Source organism: Scaptodrosophila lebanonensis, unplaced genomic scaffold, assembly GCF_003285725.1.
Source record: "Scaptodrosophila lebanonensis strain 11010-0011.00,11010-0021.00 unplaced genomic scaffold, SlebRS2 tig00001412-arrow-pilon, whole genome shotgun sequence".
In the NCBI taxonomy this organism is placed as follows: Eukaryota; Metazoa; Arthropoda; class Insecta; order Diptera; family Drosophilidae; genus Scaptodrosophila; species Scaptodrosophila lebanonensis.
Window position 1 is genome coordinate 7,810,997 of NW_022060739.1, and position 19,923 is coordinate 7,830,919.

At 37.6% G+C, this 19,923-nt stretch overlaps 1 protein-coding gene across 1 annotated transcript in view; it reads left to right on the plus strand.

Annotated features, from left to right (window-relative positions):
- Positions 1 to 19,923, plus strand: part of LOC115631300 (monocarboxylate transporter 7) — a 38,170-nt gene that overhangs the window by 13,765 nt on the left and 4,482 nt on the right. The window contains exons 3-9 of the mRNA XM_030528014.1: positions 14,298 to 15,040; positions 15,317 to 15,361; positions 16,007 to 16,069; positions 16,175 to 16,305; positions 19,080 to 19,221; positions 19,300 to 19,473; positions 19,598 to 19,899. Coding sequence (XP_030383874.1) covers positions 14,611 to 15,040; positions 15,317 to 15,361; positions 16,007 to 16,069; positions 16,175 to 16,305; positions 19,080 to 19,221; positions 19,300 to 19,473; positions 19,598 to 19,899 — 1,287 coding nt within the window. The 5' untranslated portion in view covers positions 14,298 to 14,610. The remainder of the gene's footprint in view (positions 1 to 14,297; positions 15,041 to 15,316; positions 15,362 to 16,006; positions 16,070 to 16,174; positions 16,306 to 19,079; positions 19,222 to 19,299; positions 19,474 to 19,597; positions 19,900 to 19,923) is intronic.

The window sequence follows — 19,923 nt, forward strand, 5'->3', positions numbered from 1 at the left end:
TTGAATAGCTTCTAACAAACAATATGCGGACACATTTGCTGTTTCACATGCATTCATTGCTTTTCAAAATACACATAAATTGAATACGTTTCAAAAAACATGAACATATTTTCCGCTGTACTTTTATATTCCTATTAAAAGGTTGTTTGCTATTTTTAGTGGTTTCCTCTTTTGGGGAATTGTTGACTTTCCTTTGTCCTGGCAGCACTGATTCGTGCTGGCACCCACCATAACGACAGCAGCAGGCACTGTCATAATCATCATTGTTATTTGAAATGTGTTTTTCTTTTTCGGCGTGCTCGCGTTCGCTCTCTCTCTCTCTCTCTCTCTCTCCCTCTGTCTGTTTGTTCGGTTAGATAGTGAAGCACTTGTACGCTCAGACGCGTCCGCCCAGGATGCTGGCTAACCACCCAGACAGTCCACCCACACCCACACCCATTGCCACTGCCACTTTAATTCCCACAAACCACAAGCCACTAGCTCAATTCATGCTGCGTCGTGCTTAAAAGAGCATTGCCCGTCGGCATTATGTTTTGTGTCAACGTGATGATGGGCGCCCAGGGTAGACGATGCTGGACGAAGAAGAAGGATGCCTTCTGCAGCAGCTGTTCACGGCAGTGCAGCACGTAGTTTTGTGGGTTAGCAGGCTATTTGTTGTCGCTGCTCTCGTGGCCGGCTATGTCATTTTCTAATTTGGCAGCCCCAATCAACCAGGCGAACCATAGTGGCTTGGTCTATATGCCTGCCACTTGCCAACTATTTGATCAACGACCAACCAGAGCTGTGCACTTAGTCTCTGCTTTAATGAGCACTCTCTATTAACCACAAAACCCGGCTACTACAACTAACATTAATTAACCAGCAACACCATTAAAGCAAAAGCAAAAGCAAAAGCATGAGACATGTCTCAGTACCAGACGACATTGATGACGTTGTTGCTGATATTGTTGTTGTTGTTGCAAGGGCGTAGTCAGGAGCGCATTTAGGGGGCATTATACTATTTATTAAGTATTCTGCACTTTTGTTGTCAACAAAAAAGTTGAAATGTTTGTTAAATGGCGGTAGATAAAAGAAAACAAAAAACTGCTAATTGAGTTGCCAAATAAATTCACAACAAATCCCTTTGGCAGGAAAAAATACTGAAAAGAACGAAATAAAGGTTAAAAATAAATGACTATCCATTTATTATATCGTATGGAAAAAAAATTGGTAGGAATATAATACCGCAACATCGACATATTGAAATACGTTTTGCAAATTACATTTTTCATAAAAACATTCTGAATTTTTATCTGAAAATCTCAAAAAAACCAGTAGAAGGTCCCAAAAGCCAAAAGAAAGGCTTCAAAAGCTCCAAGTATGCATATTTGTTTAATATTGAATGCGGTATGAAGTTGTCGGGCAGTTGAATATTGTGTAGACAATTTTTTGGAAACATTAAAATGCTTATCGATTTCCTTCACCTATTAAAACATCCCTCTTTTTTTTAGAGAATATGAAAATTTGTTTTTTTAGAAGGGATTGAAATCAAACTAAAATAAACTTGAAGTTAAGAAATCCAAAACATTGATCAATTTTTAAGTATACAGTATATCGGTTGTTTATTTTCAAAGATATTTAATGTTTATATACCGACATAAAAGATGTATAAAAATGTTTAAGTTTCAAATTGTTTCTCAATTTTATAACGAGAAATTACAATAAACATTAATATCGTTAAACAAAACCTGTATATTAATCTTTTATAATGAAATAAAAAAATTCATAAGAATTCAAATTATTGTTAAGGAAGTAGGAAAGATGATATTTATTCTCTTTTTTCAATTGTTGTTAACATCAAATATTTACCTTTAAAAATCAGTATTGAAAGCACTCAGAAAAGCCGAAATTAAAAACCAGACAGACAAAGACGTTGATAGATAATTTCAAAATATGTTTAGTTCGTTTGCTTGTGGAGTATGGGGGTAGCTGCCCATATGTACCCCTTTGCGGCACCCATGGTTGCTGCTATTGATGCCTTGTCGTGTGCATGCCTCACGGCCTGCCAGCAGCTCCTTTTCTTCCTTCAGCCTAATGATTTGGCACACTGGCGTTTTCTTGCTGCTGCTGCGGATGCGGCTGCGGCTGAGACTGAGGCTGCTGATGAGCTTGACAAAGAGTAACGCGTTCTCGTCACACACTTTGACACATTGTTAGCCAAACAAAAGATTTTGCATGCTAATTCGATTCTGTTACCAACACAAATACAAGTATAAAGCTGGTGCTGCGCTAAGCCGTTTTTGGGCCAGACACGAGAGCCTCAAAGACGTGCATCTTGCCAACATGATGAAAGCCAATTGTTTTGTCAGTGTTTATATGTGTGTATGTGTGTGTGTGTGTGTGTGTATGTTTGGTGTAACGGAGTGTTGCTTAAGCTTTTAACCAAGATGTAGAGGAGTTGGGCAACAACATCAGCATTGGCAGCATGCCTCGGTCGTGACGCTTGATGGTTGATAAAAAGCCGCCAGACATCGCACCATGGTCTCAAATACAAAGCTACCTCAGCAAAAACGAAAGTCAAATTGTTTTTCTTTAGCCTTATAAATCCTGCAGATTATGTTTAGATATGCATATAAATCAAAATAGTCACGGGGCGTGCGTGAGGGCAGAGATTGAAAAATGTTTCTAGCTAAGTAAATAGAATTTCATGAGGCGCCTTTTTTTTGTTAAACATCTATCTGCTCCTAAGTCGTGTTGTTTTGTGTTGTTTTTCTAGCACAAAGCAAAAAGCAGATTACTTAAATTTTGTTTATTTATTTTACAATCGTTGAATAATAACGACTTCAAGTTGACCAAATGCCACATTGATGAGCGATGGACACAAATTTTGTCCAAAGTTAAAGTAAACGTTTCAGCAACTTTTTATCTCTATGTCTGCATTTCAGTCTGTCTGGTTTCGTGAAATTGTTAAAAGTTCTGACCCTTCTAAGCGACAATTACAATAAAAAGAAAAAACAGAAAAGGGCAAAAGTATTTTTTATTTTAGGATGACATTCAACTTGAAATTATTAGCAAGTACATTGCTTTGATGGTTTCAAAAAATAACTTTATTCCTTACTTTTGCTCTTTTGCTGAGTTGGGGTTTTCTTTTTATGTAGATATTTATTTTCTTCAGCGAACAAAAAGTTTAAGCCGCTACACTGCGCATTTTTGTCAAACCCCAGAGAGTTCACACAAATTTTAACAAGATTGTAAAATAGTTAAAGAATATACATATGTGGAACGAATATATTTGGAAACTATGTTTATATTTTGTTATGTTTCCGCCAAATATTTGAATCTAAATTTAAATTTTGTTTAATTGTTAAAGTGCTCCATTTAATTCGAATATATTCAGGATAACGATTTTAATTAGAATTTTTTGTACTACTTAAAGCTTTACATTTTCATCTTTCTTTAGATGAACATTGCAACAATTAAATGACTTTTAACTTCAAAATAAAGTTAAGGCTCTAGCACCCTTAGAGTGGGAGCAGTTGTCCATAGAAAATAGACTTGAGAAGTGTCGTATATAATATTTATAGTGATGTTGTGTTGACACAATGGACAGTATTTGTTAATGTTGTTATTAATATTCATATTGGTTTGTAAGATTCTTTATTATATTTTAAATATTGATTTTGTTCTAATTTTCTTAATTTTTAACACGTTTTTTTTCTTGTTCTGTTTGACAATAATCAATGCAGTGCGTTCCTGAAATCACATTTAGTTTACAAATTCAATTATTTGGCTGCCAATCATAACGAACCACTTCATAATTTGCCAAACACCTAAATTAACTGACTTGTTGGTAGTCCAGACTGTCACAATCATTCACATTTGGTTGAAGCGACCAAAATAATTTGCAATTAAATTTTAAAAACGCCTGCTGTCTGGTAAAATCATTACATTGCCATCGTTGCTGACTTTTATGTGCACATAAATACAATTTATTGCAAAATAATTGCCACGAATGTGATTTGTATACACTTTGACAGCACAACGCAAAATGTATCCAACTGTGACTTTATTAGAAATGTTTGTACGCTGAAATGTTTATAAATCAAGCAATTTATATATGTATTTAAAGCCAAAGACTCATTTGCAAAAGATGTTAAACACCGCATAAAACCTGCTCAGATATGCTAGCATTTCTTAAAAGCTATTTCACCTCAAAGAAAAAAACATTTGACGAAAAGGACGCAGCCGTCAATTTATGTAAAAATCTGTATATACAAAGCTCATTTCTTATTCTATTGGATTTGCATGTTTTTATCTTCTGTACCCAAATGGTAAAAGGGTGTACTAGTTGTTGTTTGTAGTAAGATGGACGTTTCTGGGAATGTAAGTAACATGTAGAAGCAGGCGTTACAAACTCCAATAAGTACACATATGTATTATTGATCAGATGACAAGAGGAGAGACAATAACAAAGTTCAGCTATTAGGTTATGTAGAGCCATAAATTCAATATCTGCCAATGTTTGTTGGTGCTTAGGTTTTAGTAGAAAACTCGATAAAAATTGTATGCTATTAAATATTTCTAAGTTCGTTCATGTAATATCTGGTGTGCCTCATATACTCATGAAAGTTGATGATGTAAAATTAATTTTATCATACAGAAACTCTCTATTCTATAATCAGCTGAAGCATGATCTTAACCTTTATCAAAGTATACTATTGAATATTTCTGAGTTCGTTAATATCTGCTCAAAATATACTATATACTTAAAAAAGTTTATGAAGTAAAATTAATTTTATCATACAGAAACTCTCTTTTGTATAATCATCTGAAGCATGGAACTTGGGACATCCAATTCCATCAATTGCTCTAAATCTAAGTTCATAAACCTTCATCAAAGCATGTTTAATTTAGCTTCTTCTATACGATGGACAGTGTAGCATGGCAACGTTTATTGGTAGTCAAAGAACTTGGTTTACTTCAATTGAACTTCAATCTTCACATCTCCATTTTTGTAATAAGGCCAAACGTGGTCGAAGGAATTTAATGATCCTTATACAACTAAGCGTCTGCTGACTGCCCAAGTACGCTCTGTGGTTGAGTACTGTTCATGCGTTTGGTGTCCGCAGAATAGAAGCATGAGTGTTTTGCACAAATGTATTTTATTTAATGGAATTATAAGTGCTTCATTTGTAATTATAGAATGAACCCCAACTTGACGCCTTCGCAGACAAAGGACGACCTTCTTGACGAGTGCAGTCTGCTTCTGACGTGTGCAGATTGCTCTGTCGGATGATAAATAGTTGGGATTACCATTTCTTCATTACCCTGCACTGCATTCTACCATCATCAGCAAAGCATGACGTTGGACTTGAAGCAATTCCTTTCTATTGTTCTCCAACCTTCGCTTGTCAAGTCTATTTTGTTATAATTAGTACATCATTAGAAATGTATAGGACTGAGCTAGTCCACCAAATATTAGTTTCCTTTTAACTTATGTAGATCCACAACTGTTATTGGGTTTTGTGTTCCAATTATAATGATTTTTTTCACGCACAAAACTCTCTCCGTACTTTATTAAAACTATTCTCTATAAATACTCGTATAATACATCAAAGGATATCTCTGCTGTGAGCTTACAGGACTGGCAAATAAATGGTTTTACAATACGCTAAAAAAATGTTCCATTATAAAAAATAACGTAATTTTGCATTCCTTAATATTGGAAGTTAACATTTGTTTGCTAAACTAATTTATTAGCACAGTTAGCCACTGCAGTTAGTTCGAAAAAGGAGCAAGGGTTAAAAACAATTTTTATAAGTAATTCAATTCATTTCCATATTTAAGTGGGCCCTTTCACTAATTGAAATATATCTATATTGCAAGGTATGCAAAAAACCAATAAAAAAGAATCAAATCTCAGTAGTTTACAAGACAACCGTTTCAATCGAAACAAATAATTGGATGGATTGCAAAACATACATTTATTTCTAGATACGATTTAAAGTGAAATCATTTTTGTTAAGCTTGATTTCAATTGGACACCATGGCTAGTCCTTTGCGTGCTCTGGCCTGAGCCGGATTTGCTTCGTGTGATTTTGATAAAACATTCACCCAGTCTCTGGCAACCATTCATTTGTTCGTTTGCTCTTCTTTCTACAATCATCTCGCCATTTTCGTTGTTTTAGACATGACTTTTCCTTTTCCAGCCTGGCTGGCTGGCTGGCTGACTGTTTGGTTTGCCTTTTTGTCTTGCTTCGCCTTTTGCTTTTTTGCGGAAGTGTCATTTTTCAGCTAAGAAGGGTTTAACTTCCGCTTTATGATGCGGTTCACGCACGCCCCAACTTGCCACAGACCGCAAACGCTCAGCTCCAAACCCACACTTACTCAGACACACATACACACACGCACACACACTCATACACACACACACATACTGCCGAGGGCAGGTCAGACCAGCCAACGATTTGTCTTTTGGGTTAAGATTTGTGTGAAATTCGAGTGTAAGCCAAAGTTGGCGTTGAAAATTTATTTTTAATAATATTAATATTAAGGCTGGCAAATTCATTTTTAGGCAGCGGCGGGTGCCGCCACTGCTGCTGCCTTTGCTCCTTTGGCTCCTGTGCACGTCCTTGTCTTGTCAGGCTACGTAGGCAAGCTAATTATGGACTGATAGGATTTCTGAGTAAGGTTAATGGTCGCAGTTCGTTGCCTTCGGAATTTGATAAAAAATGTAAAAACAGGCCAAATAGGCGGGAGGGGCGGGCGCCGTTGGGTCCTCCTCCTCCTTCGATAAGGTAATTTCAACAAAAAGAAAAATGATGAACAAATAATGTAGCACACTTTTGGGCTGAGCCCTTAAAGCTCACGCAAATAACTCAATTATCTAGTGACCTTTTATGTGGCGCAAAGGGGCTTATTAACAAATAACACATTTTGAGCCAATTTTCAAATTTGAACTCACAAAACCATTAACTGACGCAGCGCGTCGTCTGCCACCGCAGTACAAATGTATGTAGTCACATAAAATATGCACAAAGTTTCCATTAAATTGTCAAACTGTTTCCGCATGAACTTCTAAACATATGCTTCTTGTTATAGCTGTTGTTATTGTCGTAGTTATTGCTGTTGCCGATCCTGCAGCTGCTCTTTAAAAGAGCAAACTATTGTAGCTTAAACTAGTATTAATACAATTGTGTAGATGCAGTACAATCTCGATAATTCGCACGATTGGTGGTTTAAAGGCTTAAGCTGATGATACTAGAAGAGGTAATTCATATTTGCAAGTCCGGATTTGTGAATATGGGATGCAAGTGATTCCCCAAAATCGTTTTCAGAAAGCTGAAATTCCAACTCGTTGGGGGCATACCTTTTAATTACACAAATTAATAAGTGCAGGAGTTATTTAGAAACTTAATTTTATAATCAATTATTTCCGCAAAATATTAGTTTATCGTTACTAGCCATGAATTCAAATTCATTTATGCATAATTTTTAAAAACAAATTTGTTTTGACTTTTCCTTATTAATATCAGACGATTTCAGCGCACGATATAACGATCATTAGATAGTTTCTTGCCATATTGAGAAACCATTTTCCATTTTCTGAACGAAAATAATTTGCCAAGCATTACTTTCCAAACGTTGTTTAATAAAATAACTTTCCCTTTTCTTTAAGAGACACTTAGAAACTTAACTTCATATCTAAGGAGGCAGCGCTATTACGTTCGCGCTCTGATTTTTATTTGTATTATCCTGTACTACTATAGTATAGTATATACAAGCTTACTTCTTCAGAATAGAAAGTACGCTTCTGAGATGACAAAAATTCTATTCTCCTGAGTACAGAATGTATATTCAAACTATCTAGTTTCCGATTTATCTAGCTAGCACTGTACAAACATTTGTATACACACTCGTACATACATACATACACGTATCTACGCCGCTCTATCGGTCTGTCTGCTGCCTGTAGCAGTCAGCATAGAAATTATTTTGCCTTAGGGAACATAAAAACTGCACAAAAGACATCAAAAATCGTATCCTATCCTTTCCTTTTTTGCAGCGTAATAAAAGTTTTCTGCACTGATTCCATTTCTCTGCTGGGCACTCAGTATATGTGTGGCTATGTGTCTGTTTCGGTGTAGTATATGTGGGTGTTTATGCGTCTGGCATATTGTCGAGTGTTTATTTGTGCGAAAAATGTAAAACTAAAATGTAAGCCCCACGGCAACATGATTCTCATTATACAGGCAATACTCACACACACCCAAAAACTAGACGACAACTAGTACATGTATAGATTTGGAAAAAAAAGTATATTTTTTTGGTACAGCATTTATCAAAAATTTCTTCAACTGCTCTTGCGTCCCTTTTGCGCATTTATTGAAAGTTGGGTCTTAACGAAAATCTACATTCAAATGCAATTTAAATTTTATTTTCTAAGAGGTAATTGATTCCCTTGAATTATAAATGTTATAGATGTAGATTTTAATGTTGTTTAGATTTCAAAAATTGTAGAGCTCTTTCACTTGAAAGGCTATTGAATTAAAAACTTAACTATTGTTTGCATCAAGCTTACCAAAATCTATCTTCGATTGACAATCAAAGACATTGCTGATTTTGTTGGAAAACATTTCTGTTTTGAAAAGGTAAAATACAGTTGGTTCAAAAACAAAACGCTCTACTGCATTCGTTCTTCATGACCATTTTGTAAAAAAAAATAACGACACATATCGTTCCACAACCACCATCTTCATTGAAATTAGCGTCGCGGGACTGCTGGCTATTGAATAAATTGAAAAAATTGAAAAGACCACTCCGGGGACACTGTTTTCACATGCTTGAGGAGATTCAAGCCTAATCGAAGCAAGTACTGAATGCCATTCCAGAAAAGACTTTTTCAGACTGCTTCGAGGTTTGTAAAAAGTGTTGGTCTATGTGCATTGCACCCGGAGGGGTTTACTTTGAAGGCCATTAAATATATTTCGGTGAATAAGTAAAGATTTAAAAGGTGCCCCTTTTGAAAAGCAGAAAATCGTGGTACTTAATTATTATTATTTTTTTTTTTTTTTTCCAACTCTATACCTATCTGCATATTTTTCCTTTGATATATAATACGAAAATGCATGCTTTAATGCTTTTATTATTACTGTGCATCTAAGTGAATATATTTCATACATTAAATAAATATATGCTGACTAGTGTGAATAATTCAGTAAACAACGGGCGTGTGAATGACAACATTAACGCCCACACAAGTAGCAACCAACTGGCAGCAACAAAAACTGTGCAGGCCAAATTAAATTTCTGGCTTAAAGTTTTTGTGCGAGACCACGTGTGTTTAAGCAGCAACGTAAACCAGCTGACCAACTAGCAGCAAAAAAAAAAAAGAAAAAAGAAAAAAACAACAAATGTGTACACCCCTTCTCAAATGTGCCATATAAAAGTTTGGCCTTTTCGAAGCTACAAATAAACATATATGGCACGTTATATATAAATTTAGTGCACAGTAAAGTTCACGAAGTCAACGACCAGTTAAGTCAACGGATAGACGCCCAGACGGACCGGAGCGGACCGCCTGTCGCTTTGCATTGGGCACATGGAAATATGGCCAGCAGGCTTGGTGGCGGGAAAGGGGGGAGGGAGTTCCCCCCTGAGCCTGCTTGGTCCATTTATTCTCGACCAGATTGTAGAACTCGACGTCGCAATGCAGAGACGACACGTTTTCCGAACTCTCTGCAAATACATCATCAGTCATATGTAACGATTGCAATATAAGTACAAATGTACATAGTACAAACGAGTGTCTCTGTTTGCACTTTATGCATACACTGAAAGAAAATTGGGACGATTACGACATATTTATGGAGAAAATAAAAATTGAGGATATTGATTATTTGATGAACGTTGATGAGTGGAGATTGAACATAATTATAATTACAATTACGCTTAAGTTTTCGCATCTTTTGAAAAAGTGAGTTTTAGGACGAAAAGAAAAAACAATAAATAGTGAAGCAATAACCGGTTTGAATAGAAATACCATCAACAAAGACAAATCATGGAGATGTTAAAATACCCGTTATGAGGTGATTTAATGGCTTCAATGGATTTAATGTTGGACACTGCAGCTCATTTCATGAACAAACCCTTTGTTTGTAGAAACGTATAGAAATTTGTGCGTTTGAAACTTGAAAAATAAAATGATCGTGAACTGATTGATGGTTTTCAATAGTGATAGTTTTTCAATTTATTAAACATAGAGTTTCCTGAGCTTTTAATAGTACATATGCAAGTGCAACAGTTCCAACAGTTGAGGAAGGTTTTACGACACACATAAGAGCAATATACATAGTAGAAGATGTATAGTATATAATTATTATTGGGAAAAAGAATTGAAAAGTTGGACAAAGTAAGATGCAATATGTAAAATAAGAATATGTACCATTTATATTGTACAGGAAAAAGAAAAACAGTGAAATTTTGGTACATAAGAAAATTACCAGAACATAATCTTAAAATTGTATAACAACCGTAGGATTTGCTAAATAAAATCGGATTTAAATTGGAAATTGAAGCGATGGTTTATTTCCCTTTTTGCTCTCCCACAATTCCAAAGTTGTAGAATTTGGCGCGATTAGAAAAAACGTTTCTCAATTGTTACTTATTTTTTGCAAATATCTAAAGGACAACTCATGCACCTTAATGAAAATTAATTAATATACTACAATAGCTTCAAACTGATGATTGCTTTTGTATAAACCGAAAATATAAAATAAATGGTTAAATATTACAGGATAGGGCGCAAACATGTGTATGCCAAGCGAGCTGGGTTAGGTTAGGTTGAGATAGTTGGAGCGATGGTGCTCGAAAAACTTCGGCCTGAAGAGCCTCATTTTTATGGTCTAATACACCCACCTTGGTTTTATTGATACGCTTTAAGACACCAGCGTTAGTTACTAATGAATTGAGCTTAGCTAACCATCATCATTTTGGCATATCTGTGAGATCATTTGGGAAGACTTTTTCTTATCTGCAAAACTTCTGCAGAAACTATCCAAGTGTAGAGGCGTGTCTGCCCAGTGACGGCAGTGACAGTGACCCCTAAGTCCCCCCACCAGCGTAGAATTTTTAAGCCGGCTAGTTCTTTAAAACTCAAAAGTTGGCGAATATAGCCCTGCGCGAACACACATACTCAGAAACTTGTAGGAGAATAGCGACAGAATGGCATGTAGGCGGTAATTCCCTCCCTTTCCAGTTCCCCTCAATGTTTCGTTAGTCAGCAATTTTCACAGCGTCGGTGACTTACATTAAATTTCGCAAAATTAATTTTGTTGAGTGTAAACATTTTAATACTGCATTTAAATAATGAAAATGCTGACCGTAGTCATGCTGAATGGCGTTCATGAAGGCAAGTCGTGCACAATATTGCGCGCAAAACCAAAAATAGCACAAGGATATCATTGAAATGGGGAAATTGTGTGAGGGAAATTGCGGTTGGTATGTGGCCAGGCGTTGACTTCGACGCCCGCAACTGTTTGTTAAAAGTATTTTTAAAATGATGAAAAGGAAAAACACCCCTACAACAACAACAACAACAACGAAAGCGCCTGCCGACCTATACACACACAAGCAACAGCAAGCTAAAGCCTGAAAAGCATTGTGAGAAAAAGTTTTCTGTTTCTGCTTCCATTTTTTTTTTCTCTTCTTCACGCTCGACTGGCAAATTTTTATAATATTTTCACACATCCATACACTCTTACACCCACACCCACACCCACTAATGCACGTGCTTTTCAAGCATTAAGGAAGCACCGGATGTCTTTATGTATTGGCTGTTGTTGTTCTTGCCGGCAATGTTGTTAAATTTTATGATTCCACAGGTATAGCAGGAACATTTAAGCTGCATAGCTTCAGCTGCCGACTTGAGCTTTACTGCCAGCCTGTTTGCCTGCCAGCCTGCCTGCCGCTCCTTATTGAGCGGCGCACAATGCGTTTTGATTGATGTTGTAGCCCGCTTCCGGTTTCATGCTCACAATCAATTTAAATGCGCCGTTTGTGCATTGTAAAGTTTTCGTCGTCGTGGCTGCGGCTGCTTGCTTGCCTGAACATGAGAGCCAAAACAACAACAACAGCAGCACAACAACAAGATGACACAACTGGGAGCAATGTGCAACACATTGTGGTGGGCGGCAGTAAAAGAGGGGGCTGCAGCACACAGTTGCAATGATGCAGCATTGTCGGGGGTCGTAGGTGAAGTGTTGCAGTTTTTTATGGTTCTTGGTTACATCATCTATCACTGAACTGGAAGTTGTGGCTAATCTGAAAGAGAATATCGGCATACCATAAAAAACGCAGCAATAGTTAATCAACATAAATCAAACGACGGCACAGTGGGGCCAAATCTCTATCTACTTGTAGCTTATAATTCCAATATATTTTTTAAAATTTTAAATGATATTAAGTTCATCATAATCAGTAGTTTAATTATGTATCGCACTTAAGAAAGCGTTAAGATCGAGTTATGAGTTCAATTCGAAACTCACAAATTCTACTTCAACAACAAATTGTTTTATAAGATCCCTGATTCCAACTGTATTCTTTCCGAATTTAATTACAATATTAAATGAACGGAACAATAGATGCATAGAAAGCTATATGCACAGCAATACTGACTACTGGCTGAACATATTTGGTGCCTGCTTGCATATCTCGATGCAGTCTTTCCAGATCCTCGACAGCCATTCTCAGCACTTCCGCGGCGCATTCTTTATATTGTTTCCTATCATAGGAGGCCGCCAATGCTTGGGCGCAAGCCCGTAACTCGATTTTGACATCCGCTTGGATTCTTTTGGCATCCTCTCGACTCTGCCCGCTCAAGCTTTCTGTCTCTATATAATCGTTGATCAAATTGTTTATGAGAGCTGTAACGGATGCCACCATTTCTTCATTTGTAACTCCTTCTTTTGGAAGTTGACTAATCACGTCAATTAGCACTTTCGCTCGCTCCTGTAATTGACCCTGTGCGAATTGCCACACATTGTACAAAAAAATGATAATGAACAAAATTGAGAACATTTTATGAATTTCAAATATAAACAATATACTTCATATTTGACATACACACATGTATAATACTTTGTGCTTAAAAGTATAAGTATAATGTAACTTTAGTGAAATGTTGTAGTCTTAGTGACAAAAGAAGAAACGTCGCTTCTCAGTAGGAATAGCTTGAATAACTAACATCTGTCCGATCTTATTCAATTTTAAGCAGGCAAGGAAATGAATTACGCGGAAACTGTTAAAATGTTATTGAAATCGAGATGCAAAGTAATTGTTGCAAAAAATAAATTAATTTTTTTGAACTTAAATTATAATTTAATATGTTGTGACTAGAAAATCAAAGATTTTAATATATGTAACTTTTTAATTCATATTTTTCAATCATCCTGGGAATTCAGAATTAAAGAACAACAAGCAATACCTTTTAAACAATATAAGTTTCATAAATATTGATGAACGGTAACATACTTTAAAAATGTGTGGCGTATTTACATATAGATGTAGAAACATGTTCGTGTAATCCCCTTTATATTACAAATTGAATAAACATTTTAATACAGTTTAAGGAATCCTTTAGCTGTGCCAAGAAATTTTAAGACACTCCAGTTGTGGAAATAGAGTAGTGGATGTCATTAATATTCTTCAGCCACAGAGGCCAAAAATTAAAAATTAAAGCATAAATTTAAATGTTGTCCTCAAATTTTCTAAAAATTCTAAAATGATTGCAATTTCTAATTCATGCATTTTGGCCATGAGCTATTGGTTGCTTTGAAATGGCTTAAACATGCGATCTAAATTCAGAAATATGTTTTCAAATTTACCAAAAAAAAAAAGCCTTTCTGCTTTATTTTCGTTCATTTGCTGCAAATGGCAGCCTCTGGTTGTTTCCAGCTCCATGCATATAGTAGTATGTATGTATGTATGTAGTTGCGAACACTTTGTTTTGTCTAACCCCAAACTGTCAGTTGCATAAGCCATAAGCCGAGCGCTTAAACGGTCAAAGCTGCAATTCTACAGCTCTGTAGGTGACAAGCGCTTGCACTTATTGCTCGGCCAGCCAACGAGCAAAATGAATTGCAAATCTAATTATTGAATCGATGTACAAACATACTCGTCCATAATGTGTTATGTACATATGGTAACATATAGTGGTGTTATATAGTAAATGAACATGAATGCTGGGGAAAATAAACAAATTTATGTGATGGCTTTATTTGTTATAAATTCACAGTTTACTCTATTTGTTCCAATTGCAGTGCCAACAACGATAGGAACAACAACAGTAACGTGCCAAAAACGAAAATCCAATCAATTTTATATAGAGAGGGCAAGCCTTCTGGGAGCTGCAGCAGCAATAAAAAGTACAACAACAGCTGCCAGCCAAATATAAAAGCTGCTCTTCAATGTTGACTGAAATGACCGACATTGCGAGCTGCGCTGCGGCGAAACCCACAAAATAATGTGCTTGAATTGAAGTGGCAAGCGCGGTTGACACCGAAACACACACACACACAAACAGAAACACACACACACAGACACACTCAGACACTTGAATACTTGCGGAATACAATGGTCATCCAGTGTACATGTGATTGCAATTGCAGTGATAGAGACGCCAATACCCGCAACGCCAGCAACACCATCTCCGCCTTCATCACATGCCACGGCCTGCAGAAGCAGCAGCAGCAACAGCAGCAGCACTCACGCACGCATTACTCACGCACGGCCAGTGGCGATGATATGGAGGATAAGCATTCGTATTATCGCCGACTATCGAATACCTCATCAGCGCTCTACGGCAGTTGCCCCCAATTACAGCAGCTCCATCAACTACAACAACAACAACAACAACAACAACATCCACGGCCGTTGGAGCACACCTACCAGACCCTCACATTGAATAGACGATCACGGCCCGAGCTATTGGAGCATTGCCAGCAGCGTCTGTACTCCAGTTTAGTGCGGCCAAAGCAAAGAAGTCCAGTGTTGTGCAACAAATGCGCGCTGTGACGAAGATACAATCTAAGCTGTGAGCATCCCAAGGCCAAGAATATAGCCCCAACGGCAACAGCAACCACCAGCACCACTAGCCCCAAAACCACACCAATTAGCTGTCTTAAGCAGACAACAACAACATCAGCAGCAGCTGCAGCTGCAGCAGCAGCGACAACAGACTCTGCTGAGAAATTGGTTAGCGCGTCACTGACAGAAGCTGCCTGCTTTAGCACGCAACGCTATTTGTGCGCCGAGTGTCGTTTTAATAATCAGCCATTGGCCTGGTGGGTCTCATGCCCGCGCCTCTCCAATCTCAGTCTGCAGTGTACGGCAACAACAACAGCAACAACAAGCGAGCCAGCTAATACAACAAGCGCAACAACAGCAGCAGCAACAACAACTACAACAACGACTGCCACCCAAACGACAGAGACAATGCATGCAGCTGCAAGCAACAAGCAGCCGCAGTCCCGTCACTGCCACGCCATAGCAGCGCCAACTGCCACCACCACGCGCTTTCCACTCGATGGCGGTAAGCGCCATTGTGCCACAGTAGCCGATAATTTTGGCAGCTACGCCACATTACCCACCATTGAGCAGCAGCCACCGCCGCCGGCACAGCCACCGCCGCAGCAGCAGCAGCAGCAGTCGCATCAATTTCATTCGCAGGCTTATGCCGCCCGTACGCCCCCGCTCTGCAGTCGACATTGCGCGGCCGCTGTTGCACAGCCACAGACACACTCATATGCACACCAACACCAGCAGCATCAGCAGCAGCCGCCACCTCCGCCGCCTTCGTCCCGCTGGTATCCTGCAAATCCAAATGGCTGCTGCTATAGCATGTACAATACGGCGCCCTTGGCAGCCCCCCACTACCCACCCCCACAACTCTGCATTTGCGATAATTGGTATCAGCAGCAGCAGCAGCACCAACAGCACCACAGCGCACCACCACCACCACCGGTGCCAGCAGTGCAGTCAGTAGCGGCAGCACGTCACAAGCCATTGGCCAATGGTGGGGGCTGCTATTTCGGTGAGTAATGAGTGGCGTTCCATTTAATCAACGCTCAATTGTTTGCATTGCAATCCCAAATTTCAAACATCACATGCGACTTATTTTCATTTGAATGCCTGACAGGCTATGATACCCACGTCACTGACGAGGAGGATTCGGCATTTCCCGCCCTGGCCGATCGAGAGTTTCATTTGCTACATCGCAATATACCGGCATTGCGGCGAACTGGCGTCGACACAACACGCATACGACAGGTAGGCCTGGCACACAAAACTACCATTACAATGGCTCTCAAACTGTATACGCTCTTGTGGTTAATTACGAGTAAATGGAATTGTTCGATTTCGTGTGTGAGGGGCAAACACACACACACACACACACACACATTGTTTAGGCCATTATGCCTAGACAAATGCTGAAGTAAACAGATAAATAGCTTGGCTAAAAGCCAAGCTATAATGCGAATGAAGTGTGGTTTTATGGGCAAAAGGAAGAATGCGTTTGAAACGGAAAAGCAATAAAAATGCTAATTGCTATTAAGTTAGCTGTTCCGCTTTTCAAAAACCAGTTTTCATAATGTTTGTGGTTATTTGCTCGTTTTAATGAGGTTTATATTTCATAATTAGTGCAAACAGAGCTTTTTGAATTATGAAGAGCTGCCTTAGTTTTGTTATTCCTGGAACTCCAGAAGATTGTCATGTTAAATAAATTAGTTTTTTTTTTTTTCAAATCTTGATATAAACAAATACATTTTCTTTTACCTGAAAACAAAACTATAATGCAAATAAAGTGTAGTTTTATGCGCAGCAAAAGCAATAAAATTATAATTGCCATTAATTGAGCTGTTTTGGTTTGGAAAAACAGCAAAATTTGTAGTTTTCTATAATTGTTTTATGGTTATTTGTTGATTGTTTTAATGCGGTTTGTGCTTGATAAAAATAGTTATTAATTAGTTTTAATTTTGCCTAAGCATAAATCTTAAATGCTAATTCTTTTTGGCTTTAAATAGTAAAAATAGTTAACTGAAAGCCAACATAAAATGCAAAAGAAATTAAGATTTGTGGTCAAATGGGAATGTGGTAAAGCAATCCAATTAACTTAGCCACTGTGGGAATTGAAGCTCGTCATAATTTTAATATTTTATGATTGCTAGTTGATTGCTTTTCTATTTAATGTTTTATCCTGCTTCTTACATTTAATTGCAAAAAGAAAGTTGTCATAAATTCTGAATGCCATTCTTAGCGATGAACAAATATCTTAGATGTAAAGATTAATATTTTTTGTATCGAAGGCCTACAGTTGCTTGTATCTTAAATACATGAAAGGTGCATCCCAAACAGGACTTGTTGAAAATAAGAACAGACAACTGATATATTTAAGTTTATTTTATTAAAAAAAAACCTTAGCATATATTTTGTAGCGAAGGCATAAAGTTGCTTGTATCTTAAATACATAAAAGGCGCATCCCTTTGTCATCCTTGTAGCGCTTTCCTTTCATGGCCAAATGAAATTTTCCAAAAAGGAAAACAGTGCCGAATTTGCCAAATCACTCACAAGTGCCGACCAATGAGATATATAAATTGTTGCTTATCAGTCAACTTGTGCGGAACAAAGCAAAAGTGCACCTTTCGCATTTAATGGCGACCATATTTTTTCTGATGCACCTTTTTTTAAAAATAAAAAAAAAAACACGAAGGGAAATTGTAAGTAAGCCCTTTTATTTATTATTTTGATTTAATTAATTCAAAACGCGCAATTGTTAGAAGTAGGAAAGTAATATCGCATTATTTTATGCAACTTTCAAAAAAGTATTACCCCGAATTAAAATCAACTTTATAAAGTCAACAATTTTCGTAATTAACGCAATGCACTTTTTTATGCGTTTCTGGTATTTGTGAGAAAAACACGCAGAGAATCAAGCTTGGTTGCCCCCCACTAGTGTTTTCATTTTTTCCTCATTTATATGGCATACCATCAGATTTGTTTTCGCTTCAGAGCATAGTTTAAACATTTTTATTATACCCTGTACCAAAAGGACGAAAGGGTATACTTGTTTACACACTGAAGTATATATAATCTTGATTAGCAATACGAGTCGAAAATACGAGTCTGGCTGTTACATTTTTCACTTCTTCTAAACCTAATATACCCTCATACAGAAAATAATAATAATAATAATTTTTTTAATTGAATTTTTTTTTATTTGTGTAGGAGAGGGTATTCTCATTTTAATATGAAGACCTGTTCTGCATTCCGAATCAAGTTTCTTTCTTTTATTTGCCACTAGACAGGCAATATAGCGACGTAGTCTTATTTATGTGGAATGGATATGTTTTTAAAATGTAATACTTTTATAGATTTTGATTGTCTTGCAATATTTTATTTTATATTGAAATGTTTTTCTTGTTGCATAAACTTCTGTGTAATCCAAAAATAAATGCCCATATATTTATAGTTTTATTTATTATTTATTTATTATAACTATTGTGCAAGATAACTGCTGATTAAGGACGATGATGCTGCCCATCTTTTTCATCTTACGTATATTTTTAAAACAGTTTGCTTTTTTAATTATTATTTATGCTTAGCCATCATAAATTTCGCGCAGATAGTTTCTAATTTTGATGACCATATCTTTACGCGACCATCCCATATTATTAACTAAAATTTTGCGCAAGGACATACCTCAGTAGTTCTTAGTTGACTGCACAATGGTTGCCCCCAGTGTTAGTTTAATTAAATCTGCATTGCCAACATGCTGATATTACGTAACACACAAAGGTTTCCTTGGCAACTACGAGTATTGTTCATGTGTTGATAGTACTTGTATTTATTATTTGATTAATGAACGCCTGTTTAATGGATTTTGCAGCAAAACCATAATTTAATTTTCAACAAACTGCGGTTTTCTAAAAACATGGAAGCCTTTTAAATTTCCTAACCATAATTTAATTCACACAGATTCCTATTGTACTCTAGTTTTGCAATACGCCTCTTGCTGTGAAAGTTTTTAATACATTCTTTGCAGTACTTTTATCCGGACGGTGGCTGGGGCTGGATTGTGTGCGGAGTCTCCTTCCTTGTGCACATATTAACCACAGGACTGCAGCTCAGCTATGGCCTGCTAGTGTATTACGCCGTGCAGCATTTGCACAACACCAGTGGCATCGGTAAGCAATGGCTGTCAAACTGTGATTGTGTGCGTGTCCGACTGTCATATAATATAAAATAAAATGCGCTTTTCACAGAGCTGCTGGGCGCCTTAAGCTGGTCAATTTCCATGCTGGCTACACCATTTGTGGTCTCGCTGTGTCGCAAGCGCTCCATACGCCTGCTCTCGATTGTGGGCGGCCTGGTCATGCCACTGGGCATACTGTTTACCTCATTTGCCACGGAATTCGGTCAGGTCGTTTTCAGTTATGGTATGTACCGAACCAAAAGACACAAACATGGCTGAAAAGCAAAGAAAAATCTGCACAGTTGTTGCCGTTGTCAGAGAGCTCAGTGCTTCGTCATATTTCCCGTATACTACTTTTTTGTGTGCAGGCATTGTCTTTGGCATTGGGGTGTCCATGGTGCGGGAAGCCTCCACCGTTATGCTTGGCAATTACTTTAAGCGGCGTCGTCAATTCGTTGAAATGGTGGCCATGTCCGGCGAGGGCGTTGGCATCGCTTTGTTCTCTGTCATACTGAAAGAGGGCGTGGGCAAGGCGGGCTGGCGTTTGGGCTTGCAAATTGTGGCCGCATTAACAGCACTGAGTTTTTTCATGGGCCTCATGTATCGACCGGCATCGCTATATCATCCGCAACGTCGCGCCATCCAGCACTTGAAGAATCAGCGCAAAAAAGTGAGTTTTGAAGGGTTTCCATCC